The sequence below is a fragment of the Solanum stenotomum genome, chromosome 11 (assembly GCF_019186545.1).
Source record: "Solanum stenotomum isolate F172 chromosome 11, ASM1918654v1, whole genome shotgun sequence".
NCBI classification, from domain to species: Eukaryota; Viridiplantae; Streptophyta; class Magnoliopsida; order Solanales; family Solanaceae; genus Solanum; species Solanum stenotomum.
Window position 1 is genome coordinate 42,525,412 of NC_064292.1, and position 21,826 is coordinate 42,547,237.

General features: G+C 36.0%; 1 protein-coding gene across 1 annotated transcript; it reads left to right on the forward strand.

Moving 5' to 3' along the window:
• The first annotated feature begins 240 nt into the window (after nucleotides 1-240).
• LOC125844836 (ALBINO3-like protein 2, chloroplastic) lies at nucleotides 241-18,189 on the forward strand. Its single transcript, XM_049524184.1, has 15 exons — nucleotides 241-678; nucleotides 1,194-1,300; nucleotides 2,343-2,470; nucleotides 2,891-2,962; nucleotides 4,958-5,059; nucleotides 6,392-6,451; nucleotides 7,554-7,619; nucleotides 8,806-8,853; nucleotides 9,350-9,526; nucleotides 9,620-9,675; nucleotides 9,767-9,884; nucleotides 10,188-10,277; nucleotides 17,630-17,739; nucleotides 17,856-18,012; nucleotides 18,105-18,189. Exons 1-14 carry the CDS (start codon nucleotides 272-274, stop codon nucleotides 18,010-18,012), a joined length of 1,698 nt encoding a protein of 565 aa, XP_049380141.1. The 5' UTR covers nucleotides 241-271; the 3' UTR covers nucleotides 18,105-18,189.
• Nucleotides 18,190-21,826: the final 3,637 nt, after the last annotated feature.

Sequence of the window (21,826 nt, forward strand, 5' to 3'; positions counted from 1 at the left end):
AAGAAAAAGAAATACAATTGGAAATGGGCTTCAAGCTGCTGTTGCAAGAAAGCAAAAGAAAGACAATTGGAATGGATTTATTTGAATATTTTTAAAAGTTTAAAAGTTTTAAATATTACACTTTAATCCTAATTATCTTAATCACTAATTAAGAAGTGGTTTGACTTGGTCAATTTTTTTTTGTTCCAATTTTAATTTTAAGACTTTTTTTGTCACCTTCACCTCAATTAACTCTTGTAACCCGCCGTCCGATACCAACCCCCACTCCGTCATGTCGGTTCAGAGATTCCTCCAGCACCGCCGTTACTCTCGTAATTCGCCGGAAATATACTTTCTCCACAATTTCACTTCTTCAGATTCTCACAATAACCCCTCAAACCCTTCCGATCACTACCGCTGTCACAACCATAGGCACAACCGGTATGTCCACTTTCTGAACTCGTTGTTACCATCAAAGCCGCAATTTGTTATTCCGCACAGTGATTCCTTCTGCCGTTCCTTCTCCACTGGCGACTCGCGAATCGGTAGCATCAGTGACGACTCAGTGGTTACTCAATATGAGAACACGGATTTGTTGATCAGCGAAAATATTAGTGCAGGTGTTGAGGAGTCCATTCTTCCGGTACGTGCCTTGATTTCGTTGTTGGATGGTTATCATGACCTCACTGGCTTCCCATGGTAACATACTCCATTCGTTCCAATTTTTTTGTTAAGCACCTTTATATAAATTTTCAGAAATTTAAGATTTTTGCTGGTATTTTAAAAATTCCTAGTTTCATTGTAAAATTGAAATGTAGTTCTAAAAAATGGCTTTGAGAATTGATTCAGTAAGGTGAGAAGAGCCATGGTACCCAACTTGAAATTCATATACAGAAGTTAAGCAAACAATGCAGAAAATTCTTGCTTGTGAATTGTATTATATGGTGGAAAAATAACTGCTCTGTCCTTACCTTGCGAAAAAATTCAGTCTTTCATTAATAGGAACTCAACTATTGCAAGGGCTATTAATTACCCACAAGGATTGGCCAGTTTTTCAATCAAGGAGGAACATTTTTATTGACGAAGTTCCTTTTAAAAGTCCATAGAACACTCTGTAATGTCTTAATTTAGTATTTTCTTTTTCTAATTTTATCCAATGCTAGTATATGGTCCCTTGATTTTGAAATCATACACTGTACGTACTTGGTTTGCAGGTGGATCATTATAGTTTCTTCAACAGTGGCTTTGAGGCTTACGTTATTCCCATTTGTATTATTGCAACTCCACAAGTTGAAGAGAATTGGAGAGTTATTTCCTAAATGTGAGGCTTTGTTTTCAGCACCATTGATTTCCCTTTATCTGATGCTAATTTTGGAACTCAAAAAGTAGTATGGAGTGAAGAGGGGAATGAGTAGTGGGCCTCTCTTCCCTTTGGTTGGAATTTCGGAACAAAGATATTTAAGGCCTGTTGTCCATACAAATTATTTCATTATCTCAACTTCAAGTTGAGATGTTAATTGCCCATAAATGTGTGTTTTACAATTTGGTCCATTATTTTAACTTCAACTTGAAATAGAGAATTTGAAGTCAAAATACTTTGTTTGAGGAGTATCTCAAGTGAAACAATGTTTTTTACTCTCTGAACTTCAACTTTTGTTTCCAAGCGAAATTATGTCCAAACACAACGAACTTCCCAATACTCTTTTCAATTTCAAATTGTCGACAACCTATTTAAAGTATTAAAATCTGCCCAAGATTCACTAAACTTGTATATACTTTATCGTCAGTTCTACTTCTTTCCCTCCAAGTGCTTCAGTATATAACTATATATTCACCCTAGAGTAGAGTTGGCTATAGTTTCATTTAATAATTCATGTTTCTAGAGGTGCTCTTCTTTAAAATGAAACTTACACAATGTTCCCAAGAGGATGGCATAGTGGTTGAGGCATGAGAGCAACAATGTGGACACGCCAGGTTCAAATCCCAGCTACAATACTTGGTATGTCCCGTATGCTTCAGCCTTGATGGGCATGAATTGGGAAACCTATGCTTGTGATCCAGCCAAGTTGCCCTGTAGATCAGTTGAGGAGGTGCTCTCAAGCTAGCCCACACACTACTGATTAAAGAAGACATGAAAAAAAGAACTAAGATAACTTTGCTGATGCTGCTATTTTCTTTGTTCTGTAAAGAATCAATCTCATAATGACATGTCCACCCTAACAAATATAGACGAAAAGAAAGAGTGAAGAGGCTAGCCTCAATAAGTTGTTTGAGACGGCGGACATAATATTTTACCTCTTAATAGAAATGTATGCACGCCAGAAGCTATTGCTTTTTAACTGATCTTTTTATGCATTTTTAAGTGCCTCCTCCACTGCCTCCGCCTATGTCAGGAAGGAGTCTTAGAGACCAACTTAAAATCTTTTTCAAGGAGAAACGAGCGGCAGGCTGTCCTTCATTTTTTTGGTACTTCGCCTCTCTGACAGTTCAGGTGATAATCCTATATAATTTATTATATCAAGTTTATTTGCCTCTGATGACTTTCCATATATGGTAGATAATTGACTATTTTTCATTATACATTATAGAGCACTGAGGAAATTGCTACTTTTATTTGAAAACCATGTGTAGAAAACAAAAATTTGAAAGTTTTCATGTTTTAGAATTCATTATTTGCCTATTTAGATGAGTAGGAGTTAGACTACAATAAGTTATATTTCTTTTTCCGTGTCTGTTTGCTTTATTTTTAGAAGACTTCACACAAAAAAGTAGATCAATATTGATGTTTTTTTTATTGTCACATTCAGTCGAAGCTTTTGAAATCTCCGCATGAAATTTGGTACTTTATTGATCATAGTAGGATGTTGTAGATTAATTTTGTCATCTTGGTCATGATCTTTATGCATTTTAGGTGCCCTGCTTTCTTCTTTGGATTACGACTATTAGAAGAATGTCACTGCATCATCATGAAGGCTTTGATTGTGTAAGAACACCCTTTTTCATTTATGCAATTCTTGTGCAGGGTTGGTTTTCTTCTGGTATTATAAGTTTTTTCTTTCTCCCCTTAATTTTGCTTAGTTTGGTTTTGTATCATCATCTTTTACAAGGCTCAATTGATACACCTAGTGAAAAGCTGACTGTATAAGCATTGTTGATACATATAACATGCTAGTGAAAAACTGACTGTATAAGCATTGTTGATGCATATAACATGCGATTCGACAACATACCGGTGAAACTAAATGGTAATTCTCAAGTAAGTGAGGCACTCAATATATGCAACATAAATAGTAAATAGTTCGCTTGCCTTGTTTTTTCCTCTTCTTTTGCTTCGTCGCATCTCCTCCTGAAAACAAAGAGCGCATTTTACACACATCCAATGAGGTTTTCGTTTTTTTTTTTGAACTAGTAACTTGTATTCCCCAGCATTAAGGGCTATGGTGACCACCTCCAAAAAGTAGTAACATAGAAGGGAGGGGAAAAAACAGAAATACTTATCAATAACCTTTGAATCCACTAATTGGATTTCCTCTTCAATATTTTGTTCTTTACACCAAAAACCTAAGGAAGTAATTACTTTCCATTTAATCTTCTGTATTTAGCTCCACCAGATACAAGCAGGTACGGTCCTCCACCACTTCTTTTGACTCTTGTTGGCTGTTGCTCCCCCTTCTGATCCAACAAATCAATAAGTCTGCTGTGTGTTCTAGCATATACAAGTGTTTGTTGGTTTCCAGTGTCTCTTTGCATAGTAAGCATCTAGAGGCTATGTTGATGCTCCTTTCCTGTAATGCTTCATGAGTCAAACAAGCTCTCCTAGCTACCAACCAGACAAAACACTTCACTTTAGTGGGAGCCACACTCTTCCAAACAACACTCCATGGCCCTGTCTAATTCCATTATGAGGAGTGAAAAACCCCGCTGGCTCTCTATTTACTAGCACCAAGTATATGTCACTCGTGATGCAAAACTTGATCCATCGAACTCATTTGATCCCAGACTCACCTGATTTCAATCTCCAGCCAAGAGCTTCATTGGCCACTAGGATGTCTAGACCTAATAAACGCCTACACTAAGATCTCAAGTGTTGATTTGGTCTTGAATCCTTACTTTGGACCTAGTAAATCTGATACCTGTCCAAGGGAAGTCAACTAGTTGGTGATAGTAATAAAATTTAAGATCCTTCCCTTGCCTCAGAATATGTCTCACGTCCCACACTTTCATCAGGGAACCTAATCTTATTCAAATTCCTTTTATAACCCATGTTACTTCCTATCCCAGACTAGTCTATAATTGTCCCAACTCTCTATTTTGGACTCTCACCTTCTAGTCCATGAACTCCCACAAAACTCCACTCAGTTATACCATGAATGATCCTGATCTGCCTCTAGCAGAAGTCATTTCTTTTCTCATCCACCTCCCTCTCTACAAGCTCCTCACTGCTGTCTTCACTTTTTCTATGAGTAGTAGTTGGTAGAGAATGTCAAATTTTTTATGAAGGACTTCAATAGCCAAGTATATAGTTTTTTCTTACCAAATTGCTTGGACTTTAATAGAAAAAGTAATATAGTTTGTTCTTACCAAATTGCTTTAGTTACTCCCTTTGTCCCAATTTATGTGGCACTGTTTGACCTGACACAGTTTTTAAAAAGGAAGACCTTTGAAACTTGTGGTTTAAAACAAATCTTAGATATTTGTGTGACTATAAATCATTTAATTAAAGGTAAACTGGGGAATTTTAAAGTTGAATTGTTTCTAATTATAGAAAAATGACATTCATTTTGGGACAAAGTAAAAAGGAAAAGGCTACATAAATTGGGACAAAGGGAGTAGTAGTCTAATTCCTGTATCTATATGATAAATCTTAAAGCTTTGAAACTTTTTTGAGTTTAAATATTCTGTCCACTTCCGTTTAAAAAAATAAAAATAAATATTCTGTCCACTTGATGATACTTATTTCCATTTCATTTCATTGTAGGGGGGCATTCTTTGGTTCCAGAACTTGACCGAGATCCCTAGTGGTGTTTTAGGGCCAGTCTTTCCATTACTGATTGCTGGATTGCATTATATCAACGTTCAGGTATATTGCTTTTATCAACCTTGAGATTTACTGCCTTTCTGTTTTGTTGTCGTCTTTCTTTGTGGTAACTGGTAACAGAGTTTCATTACGGGATTAAGAGACCTGTACCTTGTTCTTGGCCTTGATACTAGATACATTTTCATATATAATTTCCTTTTCCTTTTCTGTTTGGAGGGTGGACTGTTATCCAATATTACTTATGTTTAGGTATTTGATCGTCAACATGATCAATTTTGTGCTGGTGCATCACTTTATGTTCAGACATGTTCTCTTGGTGCCCACCTTGCAATGGTTGGTGGGTCTTGGATACTGTTTAATGTTTGGGGCAGGCCTGAAAAGTCAAGGTGTGTGCAAGTATTTTGTGGAATAGTCGAGGTGTGTTCAAGTTGCTTGGACACCATCGCTATCCAGTAAAGAAGAAGAAGAATGTTCTCTACCACACACGACTTTAACAATTGGTTCAAGAGGCCATCTTTTATGGTCACAGTTGCAAAATCTAGTTCAAGTAAGCTACAGTTTCAGGGTATGAGATAAGACTTGAACAGGGTCTATCTAAAGGCATAGTTCAATTTTCATTTCACTCAACTGCCTAAGCCGAAAAGCTTTCACCCAAAAAATGATGCAATAGTACAATGGAAAAGATTTATCTGATAGTGCCCATATTTCTTGTGGCTGTGAGTTATAAAGAATCGAGAAGGTTGACCTGGGGAAATAACAGTGTGTTTTCAGAGGATGAGTGGATAAAAGTTCTGATAGTGTGACGTCAAATGCGAAGCGAAAGAGAAAGAATCACCAATAAAAGGGGCTGGGAATGAGGAAGAAAGATAATCAACCAAAAGATGAAAGGGAAAGAAACAGACGAGGAAAGTGGGAAGAATATTATAAGTAGTTGGTAATTTATTGGCGATGGGATTCAAATAGCAGAATTCACTTAATTGGAAAGTAACTCGTGTGTTTTCGAAATTTGAAAAACATGATATGATGTTAGCTAAACCAAATAGTGTTATCTACTCCTGATAAAAAATATAAATAAATAAGAAAGAAAAACATCAAGGGGCTACATTTAAAAGAAGTTTTTTCTTAAAATTTCTCCTGCCCTTGCGCACCAAATGACTTTTACAAACTTTTGTCTCGTAAATGGGAAGGGAATATAAGGGGGGAAAACAAGTTTCCAGAAACACTTTCTTGAAATTGATTATTTTGAGAATGCCGCACAGTGTATTCGAGTATATAGTATAGTGAGCTTGGTTAGTTTCTTATGCAAGTGATATTCGAGGTGTTTTTTCTCCATGCTTTTTGATAGAGATGATCTCTCTCTTTCTATTACTGCAGGTATCTTTTCAGAAATCTTCAGTTGAAAAAATGAGTGGATTCGTGGGATTAATAGCCAAGGTCAGTACTCAGTAATCTGTCAGAAATTTATGTGATATATCCTCATACTTTGATCTAAAAGTGATTTTCGTCAATTTGCTGCGTAATAAAGGGACTTAACCAATCTCTATTCAAACTCCATTTGTATCGATTATCTTATTACCACAGTCATCTGACGAATTTGAGAAAATCTAAAAATTCTATCCTCCTATCCAAAAAGAATGCCTAGTTTCGGAGTACGAATATCAAATCATAGAATTTGTGAAGTGAATTTGGATATCGATTTCTCAATCCTTTGAAATATAATTTAAGTATCTAGAGATATAAAATTATTTTTTGATAATGTTAACATATTATTCATCAGCATAAAGCTAGTGCTGGGCCTGACCACTCTAGAACAGAAAGTAAAAGGCCTATATATTTCACAAGGCTTCCAAAAAGTTTGGTATGGAGTCTGCCTCCTTTATACAAAATTCTTCACACCCAAAATCAAATTACAATTCATCCTTCATTTTTGGATTAGCAGTTTGAAATCCTTTTCCCTTATTAAGCTCTCCCATTGGAGCAATTTATCCTCTGTTAATGATATATTACCCTTCTTAGATATCATTAGCGCCCATTCTTTTTGTTCTCAGGAGGTAACCATGTTTTTGTGTGTGTAACTTGCATCTCCTTGATGCCTTTCAAATACAACTTCTTACTTCATCAAAAAACTAAAATATCTTTGTTAAAATATTAATAAATCAAATTGAATGTCCACGAACGTGTGAGGTGTTATGGGAAAACTCTCAAATTTAGGCTCGTAAACCTTCAACACAAAACAAAGGACAACTTTAAACAGATGGGGTGTACATCTTTAAACCCACTTATCTAAATTCTGGAATCCCCTCTAGAAACTAGTGATCATTAGCTATGTTGCTCGGACTCTTTAAAGATGTCAACGGGTGCTTGTTGGATCCTTCAAAAGTAGTGCATTTTTGAAAGATCCGCACAGGTGCGGCATCATTTTTGGAGAGTCCGAGCAACATAGATCATTAGTATGTTATCAATAGTTTTCTGTTTTCCTGTGATAATTTTGAGATGTAAGTCTCAACACTTTCACTTCTTTTTTTTTTGGTTACAGTTCTACAAGAAGTACTTGGAAGTCCTGACATTACCCATTTTATTTATTACATTCAATATGCCCCAGGTAATCAACCATTTGATTCCAAAAAAATATGTGCTGTAGGATTTGTCCATTTTTATGTTTGAACTTGGCATCCCATGTTTTCCTTAATTATTTTTAGCTTTGTGGTCCAATTTTAAGATAACTTGAAGAAGGAAACTGATTTTTGATCTTTGAACTATTTATGTTGGTTTCCCTGGAACATTATTTTGGTCCTGTTAATTTATTGGTCTCAACAATAGCTGGAATCATTGTTTTCTTGGAAGTTGTTAATGGAGGCACACTTTTGACTTTTGTGTCCATTCTTTGTGACCCTTTTTTATCTTAAAATTGTTTTTGATATTTAAGGAAAAAAGGGTTTATGGTATTGTAAATATACTGTTTTTTCTGCTTTGAATCTGAGTATCTCAGTACCTGAGCAATTCATCATGTTAGAGCTGTGAATTGGAATAGTCGGGATGTTCTTGCTTTTCTAGGTGGTTTGCATCATGACTAGCTTGAATATGTCTACCTAGGATTTCTGGACAGTCAGTCAGTCACGGTAGGAGATTTTTTCATTGTAATTTGCAGCTCTATGGGCCTATCTCTTGCTTTTATAAAGTTATTAGACTCAAACCATATTATAATTGGATGGATTGCAAGTAGTATATCATGATTTAATGTTTTTGTCTGATAGGGTTAGTTTCTCTTGCGAACTGTTCTCTTTTTTATTGCCTCTGAGATGGATTGTACTAGGTAAGACATGCAATTAATGTAATTGATATAGTGATGAACAAGTGGCACATCAATGGTTGTTTGAAATTGGTGAAAGCTGAGCTTTGGAAGTTAATGAGTTGCCAATTGAAATATGACCTGCCGAGACTACCCCAATAGTACAATATAAAATTTGGCAGAACGGGAAGCCCCTATGGATTTTGAAGTTGATGATGGATGGAGAAACTTGATTTAGTTGTCTATCAGGTTTATGTGAAAGAATGGTAGCAGTGGTGGACTGATCACATACAAATAGATATTTACATTGATGGATCACTAACTTTTTCTTTAATCTTCTTAAAATTTTCGGTGTTGGGTTGGAGAGCAGGAGAGGGGATTGCAAAATAAAATAATTGCATTGTCTTTCTGACTCATTTGCTTGCCTTTCTATCTTGATATACCTGACAAAGGATTGTGTGCATGACATGAAGTTTTTGTTCATATTTCTATTTTTCAGGGGAGTTTAGTTTTTTGGCTTACCAATAGTTCGATGACTGTTATTCAGGTATCTCTTCTGAAGTATTCTTCCTAAGGTTCCTCATCCCAACTTTATTTCTTGCTTGACTGGGTGTGCCGACAAATGCTAAAGTAGTCTGTTATTGTTAGGAAGTTTTGTAACCTCTCATGTTATGCATTGGATGCGAAGAGGTTTTATTACACAAAAGGCATTAAGTTTCAAATTTGCTTTTTCCTCCTCCTAACGTGGAAAGAGAGCATGATAGATGAACTACTAGATAATGAAGATAGAAATTTTCCTTCAAATTTCCCTTGGAAAATGTCTATGATCTCCTCTTTATTTCACTTTTGCTCCCTCTAGACACAGTCTGTCTAGCAAATCGTATGTAGCTGGCGTTCTCTTTTGTAAATTTTTCCTTGTCCAACAGCGGTCGTTGAAAAATGTTGCTTCTTAGGGTTGCACTTCGCACATCTTCATGAATCAATCGGTGTGGTGAATATTGGAAAAATTAGTTTCTTAGAACTCATTACCTTTTTATATACAGCAACTATCTCTAAACCATCCAAATGTTCGCAAGAAACTGGGGCTACCTCAGAAGGATCCTCAATTAGAAGCTGCACATCAGAAAGAGTTGGGTAATACTGGAGAAATCAAAATAGATCCATCAAAAAATCAGAGCGAAATATCTGTCCAGAACCTATCACCTCATGAATTGGTTAATGTTAGTAACTATTTTCGTTTCCTGATATTGAGACTTGAAATGTTGAATTTTTCTTGCTGCTTTCTAAATCTTCGTTTGTTGAAATCTCATCAGCTCTCAATCAAACTCTTAGCAGGAGGACGTAAAGATGAAGCTATGTCCTTTCTACGGTATTTCTCTCTGTTAATAAAAGCAATCCTCACCGCCTCATTTCTTTTTTTCCTTCTCTGTAGCATCCTCTTTTTAATATATGTGTTACAGACTTGCTATCGCCAAGGATCCTGAGAATGTTCGAGCTTTGCTTATTGTTGGCCAGACACTGTTGCAAGATGGTTCCTTACCAGAAGCTACTGAATACTTGGAGCGTACCATTGCTAAGGTTTGAGTTTGAAGTCCCGCATTTCAGTTTGAGTTTACTGATCTTCTTGATGAAGAAGATCAATTTGCTTTCGTGGACTAAGAATTTCCTGAACGTTATTATTTTCAGTTCATGGAAAGGGTGCCTGAATTTGGGAAAGTCAAAATCTGTTTTTCTATATTTGGGACCTTTTACAGTTTATGTAGTATGCAGTTTACTCTGCAGAAAATTTCATTTTTCTAAGTGAACTTAACTTGGCTGCTATAATCCAGCAGAGTTGATTTGTTACTGGTCATTGATCAAAGTCAATTTCTGCAAGGTCAGCTTCTGCTAAAGGAGAATCAAATGGAAATTGAAGATGTAGATCTGCTGATTCTATCATCTCAATGGGCAGGTGTTGCCTGTATACGGCAGGTAATGGTATTTTGAGAAAATGGCTTGATGATTAACTTATAAATACAACTACTATGCCTCGATCCCGAGCAAACTGGGATCGGCTATATGAATTCTCACTGACCACTCCATTCAAGTTCATCTCAGACACCATATTTACTTGACATAAATCAATAACAATTCTAGTCACAGATATTGAGTACCTTGCATCATTTACCTGATTCCATGTGACATGGCGGAGTGCCGACAATAGAGAAACCATGTATATAGGGGATTTATTTTGGGTACACTTTAAGTGGGTTGGACTATTGAAACTCTATTGTGGTATAATTTTAAATGATTTTCAGACGAGAAGGTTTCTATACAAAATTTCCCTCTTCCTTTTTCTCTGGGGTTGTAGTTGCTAGAAGTTTCATTTTAGTTCTCTTTTTATTCGGCAAAATGGTCTGGTGGACCCTTGTACTGGTATGTGTTTGTATTGTGAACCTTTTTACTTACCTCTTTGTCATCTTGATCCCTAAACCCATCTAACTCAACCTGTTGAACCCTTTCAACTCATCGTGACTCTCAATCGCGCTGATGTCACACTCCATGTCAGATAAAATTTGCCACATCATTTTTTATTTTTATAATAATTTCTTTTTTGACAAGAAAAATCATCAAGTTTTGATGCAATTTTGATAAATTAAATTTTAATTTATTATTTCAAATTAAAAGTTTGGGTCTCCTCACATCATCTTCCATTTTCACCGTGAAATGGCCCAACTGCTGGAGAAAGTCGCTGCTGGTGCCGCTCCTCTTACTGGCGAAACCACAAATACGATCTCCCTCACCAGCCTCCATCTTCATCGCACACCCTCACCATTTTTCTTTCTTCCTTCTCCAACCTCCACAAATCCAGAAACCCTAATCCGCCGCACCAGCTCCTCGCCCCTCACCATTATCGATCGCTACGAACCATTGCCGACTGCTGCGAACCACTAGGGACCCTCTATGCTCTCCATCCTCTCCGGCGTACCAAAAGGCCAAGAAACTCCTCACTGCCTCCGGCGTACAAACATGCTAGGAGGCTCCTCGCCGCCTCTGGTGTACTAGACTGTTTTGCCAAAGAAGATGGAAGAAAGAAAAAAAAGAGGTTGGGCAAGGATGGATGGCTGAAAAAGCAGGTGGGTTGGTTGAAGAAGAATGATTTTTATTCTTTTTTAAGTTTATTATTTATTCTCTTATAATTTAAATTTAAATATGGTGTTCACTTGCCTTAATAGGCGTGTAGCCTCACTCTCTTGCCGACTCAACCATCTTAATGCCACATAAGCATGGTCAATGGTCAGAGGGGTTTGATATATTGTGCTTTATTGAGTGTAAGGGTCCAGATGACAAAGACGCAAGTAGAAGGGTCCATAATACAAACTGGTACAAGTACAGGGGTCCACCAAACCATTTTGCCTTTTTATTAAAATGTTTTTGTGAAATTCCTCATTATCTACCGTATGTTTAGCTTGAAATTCCTCAATCATTCATCTTCCATTTGTATATACTCTATTTCAATTTGCTTGTCCTACTTTCCTTTTTAGTCCGTTTCAAAAAGTGCCTCTTTCCTTTTTGGCAACTCTTTAATTCCAACTTTTCATATGACATGTTTACGACCACAAGATTAAAGGGCATTTTGTTACATTTGATATATCTTTAATTTAAGACCACAAGATTCAAAAGTCTTCTTTACTTTTTTATACTCCATGCCAAGTCAAAATAGGATAAACAAATTGAAACGGAGGGAGGATGTTTTATTCTTATAGACCCCACATGCCCCTAAAGGCCTGCTGATGTCTGATTGCTGCTCTTCTATATAATGATAGTGAGGAGTTAACCTGGCCTCCCCCAATACCTAGCTGCTCTTCCCCCTCCCCTCTCCATATTCTAGACAAACTGATTACTCTTCTTCCCTGTATTTCTGCCTTGTCCATTTATTGAAGGAAATCCTAGCCATTACATGTTCTCACTTTACTTTTTTTCACTATTCTAAATTAGCTAAACCTCAGTACAAGAAGTATGGTAGATTTGTTTTGGTTATTGTGAATGATCAAACTAGATCAGTGATTATTATCCCTGGAAACAAGCCTAACGAGGGGTGGTTCGGACTTGTAAGCCGCATTGCAAGCTTAATAAACAGGGGGTCTTTAATGTAAGTTACTAGTCCAGTCTTAGGTTAGTTAAACGAAAAATAAACCGAAAACTGCCTTCTTCTGATGGGAAAGTAAAAGACTTGGGAGTAGCATTAGATTAATCTGAACATGTATACAGATGAAAATGGATCAAAAGTTGCTTGTTTTGATGGAGAAGCTCATGTCTAATACGAGTAGCAATATTAGCTCACCTCAATTTGTCTAACTTTTAGACATATGTAATTGTTTCTGCTTGAAGATCATCAAAAGCTAATGAGTGGATGTATGTCTTTGTAAAGAATTTGAGGCATATATATATATATATAACACTCAGATATGGGCTGCTTGTGATGATGTTGAAGCATACTGTCTATAGATATGGGCTATCAAATTACAGAGTAAATTAGTTTTGCAGATATCATGTAATAAAACATTTTTTTCTTGTTCAATGAAATTCCGAGATAAATTGTTCACTTTACTCTCCTTAATTTATTTATCTGAGCGCGAATTCAAATTAGTCCTTGGTTCTCTTCTTACCCCAATCCTTCAAGAGAGAAGGAAGTTACAAGGAAGCAATCCACAAGAATAGGTGGACACGCTAAGAACCTACTATAGTTCCGGAACAGAAGACATTAATGGTTTCCCCTCATTTTGATGATAAGGGTCTACAGTAGAGATGTTTAATAGTGAGTTTTCCCGACTGCGATGAGATCCCCACTTAGCTCATCGTCAGTAGGTTCATCCCTCAGCTGGTATTTGGATGCGGCCTCGGACCGAGATGAAGGTCCGGTGGATTTTCCCCCCTTCTTGGCATTGTACCTATGGAGGCATTGTTAGTACCTTAGAAGTGCTAAAAGAAAGCAAGAACTGAAAACAAAACTACAAAACCTAAAAAATATAAAAAATTCAGGAATAACACTATTTTTTATTCTAACATTCTACGGGTAGTAGGAAAGGAGGCCAATTTTTAAGTTTATGAAGTTGGAACTATGGTTCGCCAGTATGGTCCGTCAAAATTCCTATGAACCGTATGTCGACCCGTAGTTCCTAACTTAGGCTACTACCCGTAGTTCCTAACTTAGGCTACTGGTTTGTGCACTTTGCGACTACGAGATTGATCTACGTGCCGTAGTAATTTCTACGGATCATTGACAGGCTTCGTAGTCCCCCTCATATATCTTTAAACATTAGTTGTTTGTATGAGTCGTATCTACTATCCGTAGATGATCCTACGACTCGTAGACAGAAATCGTACAAACACAGGAGTGAAGTAGGCAACACTGATACCTGGGACTTGTCTACAAGGGGCAACTACGAATTGTAGAATTTTCTACGGTCCGTAGAAGATCCTCATATCGCATGTCGCAAACAACCTAGGTCAGTGAGCCTATTTCACACTCTCATCACAAAATTAGTCAAACTAACAGTCAAACCTAAGATTCCTAATCATGGACACACATTAGTTTCATTACAAACACTGACAATTCATCATTCTTAGGGTTCAACATCATCATTTGTTATAAGCAATGAGAAACAATAAATTCAACCCTAGGTTAAGTACAACGTAATTTCAACATCAAAATTGGTACTTTTAGGATTTGCATCCATACCTTTTCAGTGAAATTAGGTTGTGTGAGTGTGTGTGATTTTGACAACGACTTGAATTCCTTGACTCCTACTGACTGTGACCCATGGCTTTCTCTTGTAAAATGATGGAGGATGAGAATTTTGGGGGAAAAGGAAATAAAAGGAAAATGGAGAAGAAGAGGAAGATAATGGAGTTGTGGGTTTATAATGTGGTGTGATGGATGATGAAAGGGTGGGGAACGGAGGGGTGTAACAGTTGAAACGGTTTAGGAAGAGGGAAATGGGGAATGAATTTGAAATGGAGGGTTCGGGTCGGGTCTTTTTATTTAAGTTTACTGGGTTCTAAGAAAGCCCGTCTACAGGGCTGTAGGATTTCCTATGATTCGTAGAAGGCTTCCATAGTTTGACTCTACACTTAGCAAAATTTAGAAACATACCTGGAGTCCAGTGTAATCAAAGGCGAAAAGTGCAAAAAAGCTCTAAGGTTCGTGAGGGCTTTAAGCGCAAAGCGCAAATAAAGCGTGGGCTTTAATGAAAAAAGGCACAAAGGGAGAAAATAATACAAATATATATGTTTAGTCCAAGACTAATAATTATAAACATGAATGACAAATATATGACCAAGAAATTGAAAAATAAATATCAATTATTTAGTGTCACTTCTTCATACGAGGTTCATTGGCAAGGAAACGTTTGCCTTAGAACCTTGATGACGACACTGAAGCGCACATAACGCGAGGCGAAGCGCTCAACACGTTTTGAGCCTCACTTCAGGGCTTAAGCGCGCCTTTGATAACACTGTTGGAGTCTAAGAGTACATACTACAGACCATAGAAATTTCTGCAAAACACACGTAAAATACCATCAAATCTACTAACAAATGCTTAAGACATGCAAAACCCCAAGTTTAAAGCATGATAAGTACCGTAAGTCCGCGGTACATCGACTCCCTCAACTTAAAATTGTTGCTTTGTCCTCAAGCGACACTTGCTAACACAAAAAGGACACGATGCAAAAGTAAACCTAGAACTCAAGCAATCATTTGGCCTTTTCCTCAATAATCCATCCTCCATTTCTATCTTTCAACACAGTGCAATCGTAAAGTTCAAAGCAAGCCAACACATGAGGATCTATTCATGACATAGACATACAAATAGAGATACATTTACATACACAAATAACGATTACCAAGATACTGACGTTTCGACAATGTAACTTGTGCCCTTACCACAAAGAAGTCCTATTTTTCATAGAGATATCAACATGTATTTCAAGTTCAAGGTCTCGGTATACGCTCACTCTCACAATTGTATTCAATACAATACATGCTCAAGATCATAGGCTTGCCCTTATCTTCTACACTTAGACTCTCGAACCGTTAAATTAGGATCACTATAGGACTTTTTTAGCTTGTAACGTAGGCTCAGGGTTAGGTGTGGTGTATTTAGATTTAAGGTGACTTTTCTGCCCTTATTGACATTACATTGGCTATTTTCTTTTTTTTACAACCAATACTTGTGTCACCTCTATTTTCTGTTCTCCTCATTTCGTTTTTCATTAAGGCTCGGTGTGGCTTTTGACTTGTTTTTCTTTTTTTTTTCCATTTCAAACTCTTCTTCAACTTTTTATTCTCTTATCTTTTTATTTTCTTTTGGCTGCCACACCATCTTAATTTTCTCCTCTTTTTTCAATACACAACTCTTCTCATAGCCCTTTCTTTTCTTGTTTTCCTCTATAGTAGCCACCCTCAACTTAGGCTTTTAGCCTGCGTTGAGGTGCACGATGTCCAAGGAGGGACCAGGGCCAAAACAAAGGTTAACATTCAAGGGGAGGTGAATTGGGTATATTGAAAGAACGGTCTATTTTAGACTCAACAGATCGAAGGGAGCTCTTTATTAGGTTGGTTGCTTTTAGGCTTGGTGGACTTAACTTCAACAATGACTATGATCCTTTCCTAATTAACAGTTTAATCCTAGCAAGACTAACGGGGCAAGTTCTAGATTGACACATATTGTATGAATGAACTAACACCCACATGGCACATCATTTCACTATCAAATTATTGGAGTATCTGGTTCATGCTTCAACCTAAGTCATGTTATCCTATTAGTTCCTATCATGTCGTACAAAGATCCTACACAATTCGCTAATTAATTACACAAATATAGCACAAAGCCCACAAAAATTTAATTTGGAGGGATATCAATCTCATCAATACTGCCATCATGCTTTTGTTTCTAGTCGACTTTCACAATCAACATCCTAAACATGCCCGGTTCAACAGAAATTTAATAGTCCTTGGGGAAAAAGAACCTAGGCAAGAAAATCCCTAGGCATGATCCGAGTGTTCAGGCTATTCAGACTTCATCCTTTACACTCTTAGACAGATTTATCTCACCCCCACAATGTCCCCATTGCACTAAAACTAAAGAACTTAGGGTGAAGACAAACCTGTGGCGCCTAAGTGCCAAAGAACTATCTAGAGGCGTGGGGGTTCGTCGGTGGAGACCCCGGTGCATCAGTGTGTGCCTCTATTACAGTTTGGGGAGCACCATCTGTAGTGCCCCGAGCTCGAAGCTCCAGCTACCTGCTGCCGGAATCGCTCCAATCTCGCATCCTCATTATCGCCAGGCCGCCTCGAGTGCACGTCGCTCCCGCTTCCTCTCGCGCTCCTCTGCACCCTTGCCAATACCTCCCAGCCGCACGAGTAGTGTCTGCATCTCCAAATAGGGCCAATAGTACCCCTTCTCTCCAACCTCTGCGGTTGAAGGACCAAGTGGTGCAGATGAAGATGTGGTAGCCAGTGTGTTGACATCATTCCTCGTGGGATCGACCCTAACTCTAGCCTAAGGCCAGCGTCAACTTACATCGAAAGGTGTCTTCTACTTACATGTGTTTGATATGAATAAGTGGAATTGTATTATAAACTTTTATTTTTAGTGTAAGGAAGCAAATGTAGAGGAAGCTGATCAGTTGAGAGTCTTTTTAGGGTCTTTGTAATTAGTTTGTACTAGACCACAATTTGATCATAAGTTTTTGTAGATCTCCAGCATTAAGAATTCTGAAGAATTCGTAAGTTTTTGGAGATCTCCAGCATTAAGAATTCAGAAGAATACCGGTTCTCAAAATCTCTTTTGGCTAAACCTCACTCCCTTTCTTTCCTCATCCCACTTGTTGGACTCAAATTAAGATTGAATCAAACAAATTATATGAATGTGGGTTGGTTGTCGGCTGATTTCTCAGAGCCTGGAGTTTGTGTGGATGGTGGATAGTGGATGAAGCTGAAAGGCTGCTGACACCTCCAGAATAGTGGTTAATGTAGTCTTCAATTCCTCCTCCTTTTTTTTTGATTCTTGAATCTTCATATTAAGGATTCTAGACGTTGTTTATGCCCTCTAAATATGATGACTGTCTAAGTTGCTCTCTCAGTAGAGCTTAGTTGGACCCAACTTCTATTTTCCTTGTGGTATTTTGAGCTTGACTTGCCATATTTTTGGGCTCGGTCAGTGGCTGATATCTCAAGGTTCTTGAGCCAAGCCTGAAATCTAGGTTAGTTCGTGTCTGAGTTATATACTGGAAGTAGGTTTCTCATAGTGATATTGCACCATTCCTTTTCTTTTATAGGGTAAGATGGGAGAGGGACTTGCACACCTGGAACGCATAGCCACGTTGAAAGAGCCAGACGACCCAAAGAGCAAGGCCCATTACTATGACGGATTAGTACTACTGTCAAGGTAAAGGTTTGTTTTAATTCTTGATTCAAGGTTTATATTCTCAAAGCAAGTTCTAGAAAACCTCTTGTATATTCCATTTCTACAATTGATTAAACTGGTACATGATTATTTTCCAGTACGTTGATCAATGTTGGCCGCAAAAATGATGCAATTAATTATCTGCAAATGGCTACTGCTTATGATGAGTCTTACAAAGAATTTCTGCAACAATGTGAAAATGAAGAGGATGATATCACTAGCGACCTTGTCACTAGTAGGAGAGGAGATTACTGAATTCTTTTTTTCCCTTTTTGTTTCCTACTATCATGTAGTTTGTTATTTAATTGTATCATAGTGAAAATAATCGCGTCTTTAAAATTTTATAGGCATCATTCTTGCTGCTAAGAAATTTTGATAGGTCAAAAGATGTAATAGGGTTTTTGTAGAGGCTAGATATATATTTTTTGATGACAAGGGAAATTCGTAGCATGCTAGATCTTAAATTGATGAAGGCAAAAACAGAATCTGTACAATATAATTTTGATAGAGATCAGTTTTTTTTTCTTGAGATGTCATGGGGAATTTTTGTCTTATAGGATCTCTTAAAATGAAAATTCAATAATTATTCAAGTGTTTATTGAGAACATCTTTGAACTACCTTGTGTAAGTTTAAAATTATGACGAATTCTTTTCTTTTTTCTTTTTACAAGAACAGGGGTAGCTCACATTTACTCTCTATTTGTTTGAAGTTTCAAAAAAATATTTCCCGTCTATTTTTTGGACAACAAATGCCCTCCAAATTAATGGATGTCCACGTAAGCCATTTATTGCTAACATAACAATTCACCGTGGCAAAAAAGGGGGAAAATTGCCCTCGAACTATCGGAAGTAACTCAATTTTACCCCTTGTTTGCTTTTGGTGTCAAGATTACCCTCATCTTTTAGTTTTTGGTGTATTTAATGGAATCATATTTTTTTTGGTGGTTTAATAGAATTATGTTTTTGATGCCAATGTTAGAATTAAAATTAAAGGTTCAACTATTTTTTTTTTTTGAGTTTAAATGAGTTTTAATTATCTCAAATTTCATGAAACGAACTTCTAACATGCAAATAAAATAGATTGTTTGCAAGTTGCTAAACAACGAGTCCCTAAGATAAGTCACACACCATAGAAGATGACATTTACAATTTTTATTAAGTCAAAAATATTTAACATAAATTAAAATAGGATCACCTTAACGACTAGACATGTATGCTTGGTAGGTTGAAAAAAATTATTTGGCGATGCATAATATGATTAATTTAGTCAGGCGATCTCCCAAATGAGAGGTCTCAAGTTTGAAACTCTTCGAATGCTTTCTCGGTTGAACTTGTTGCACAAGACTTTCTTAGTGTGATTACATCTCCATTGTGATTTGTGGACTATTACACTGAACTAAGCACTATAGAGAATAACATTGTAGTACCTTTTATCATGCTAAAGCATAAGAACAAATGACTGCATTTGTCATTGGCGACAAAATTTTGGATATCATATATTCCTCACCTCAATTGAGGAAGTGCAACTCTGCTACGTACTAAGAATTATCACACATTTACAAATCAGCTTTTGGAAAGATTATTTGAGACACAATACAACAAACTCTTGAATCATCCAGTATTAAAAAAAAGAAGCAAAATCAGTAGATACCATACTTTATTTGGAAACCATATTTATATGTACATATTACCGATGAAACCAACATAAATTTCACTAATTTAGTAGTTAATTACCTTGTTTTGTGTGAATTTGTTATATTGAGAATCCTATCATAATTCACACCCTGGATACATGTATCAAACATAACTAGATCATGTTAGCTAGATACATATAATCAAGTGTATCTAAATAAGGAATGTAACTAAAGTCATAAACTAAAAAGAAAATCATGTTTGTAACAACTTTGGAGTATCTAATGTATGACAATTCCTTAAAAGATAATCAAAACAATCGAAATCATTTCAAATATTTTTTTGAGATTCAACAAATTTTACACCTTTTCTTCCTCAAATTCTTCTCCAATAATTTTAAGGTTTTTTTTTTATCCAACAATGATCAATATCACTATTTTGTTGAGATATTCTGAAACCAATTAATATAACCACCAATACCCTTAGAAATTTATGGATCTATTCTCAATTTTGTTTTACTACAACAAAAAGCTCTAACGAAACAACTTCAATATTTGCATGGAAAACCACAAATTGTATGAGAGGATGAAGAAGTTGATCAGATGATAATCATTGAAGACTTGCAATATGTTAAGCCCTGGATACATGTATCTAAGTTCTAACACATCTTAGATACATGTTAGCCAGATATATATAATGAAGTGTATCTACATAAAAACACATTGAACATGGGAATCATATATATACTATATATTTGGATAAATGATTATGCCATTCAAAATATCTTTCTCTGTGTGGAGAGCATGAAAATTCAAGATTTGTAAAATTTCTCTCCAGGACTTAACATGACAAACATTATATTATAAAAACTCTAACCAAGAAGGTTAAAAGTGAATTAATGCATATAGAGGTAATCAAGAAGAGAGTTCCTATACTTATTGTTCATGAGATTTAATTAGTGTATGCAACCACAAATAAAGGAGATTGGAGAAAAATCGATAGAAACTGAAGTACTAACAATATTCAAAGCATGCATATAGAATACAGTGATGAGAAACAACTTAATTAAACAAGAACCATTCAAACTGACTCATTTATTTCGAATAATAAGGAATTGGATATATTAGATTCAACAAAGGGAAAAGGGTCAAAAATACCCTCAACTTTATTTTATTGGTTGACTAAGTCCTTACCGTTAAAATGAAGTTAGTTTTACCCATACCATTATTAATTTAACCATATCTACCCCTCATTTGATGGAAAGTCCCAAATTGACTCAAATTAACCAATTTCAATTGAAATTATCCAATTTCATCTTTTTGACCCAAATTCAAATCTAACCCACAAAACAAAATTCATGACAAATTAAATCCCAAAATCAATTTCTTCTTCATCTTCTTCCTCCCTAAATAAAAAAGAATATTTTCATCTCTTTACTCCAGAAAAACTTCATATATTTGCAACAACATATATTCTTGTGAGCCAATATTAATGGTGGATGAGATTGATGAGCAATTGAAAAAGGCTATGAATGCAAATGTGGAAAAGGGTATTTCTGCAAAATCTGAACTTGGTTCTTCTTCTACTGATCAAGTGGATGCACAAACCTCGGATTCATTGAATGGGGTTGAAGAAAGTGATGAAGAGATGTGGATGGGGCAGTGGATACTAACTTCAGGTGATAAAGAAGTTAAATTTTTGCAGAAATTGGTCGTTCCTGTTATTGACAATTATGGTTTTTTGTTAGGTGAATTTAGCGAATTGGATGATCTTAGTATTTCTGTTTAAGATAGCTATAGTTTCATAAATACTATTTCTAAACTTGCAGCAATTATAGGTGATTAGTGTTGGTTCGAAAGTGATTAGGGTGTGATGCAGAAACTTATATTTGCAAATCATATGGTTGACAAATCAGATGACAAATAAAAACAAAAACATACTAAAAATATATTCTTAATATGGTTTGGTCAAGCGACATACATATTGAAAACTAATACTAAAAAAAATCATAAATATGTTTAAGAGAAATCTCCCCATAAACAAGATTCTTAAATAACTACATTGTGGATGCTATTGTGTTATTGGTATGAGAAGAGGGGTCTTTAATTTATAGATCTCCTAATTTTTCCTCTAAGGAAAGGATAAATCAAATATGGAAGAAAAATACATTTTCCTTTCATGAAAAGTAAAAACATTTATGGTAATATTTTGTCTTTTCTTTTAAGAAAAAATAAAATTCAAATAAGATAAGAAAATCATGGCAAAATCCTAACAAATCTCTCCTTTTGACTGAATTTTCTTGACAAAACTTGATTCGCCTTCTTCACTGCTTGATAATCTTATTCTTCACAAAGTCTTCATCACTGTTGATTGTCATGGTTAAAAATAAAGTTTAAAATATATGGGTTAAAAATGTTTTATTTTTTATTTTTAAAAT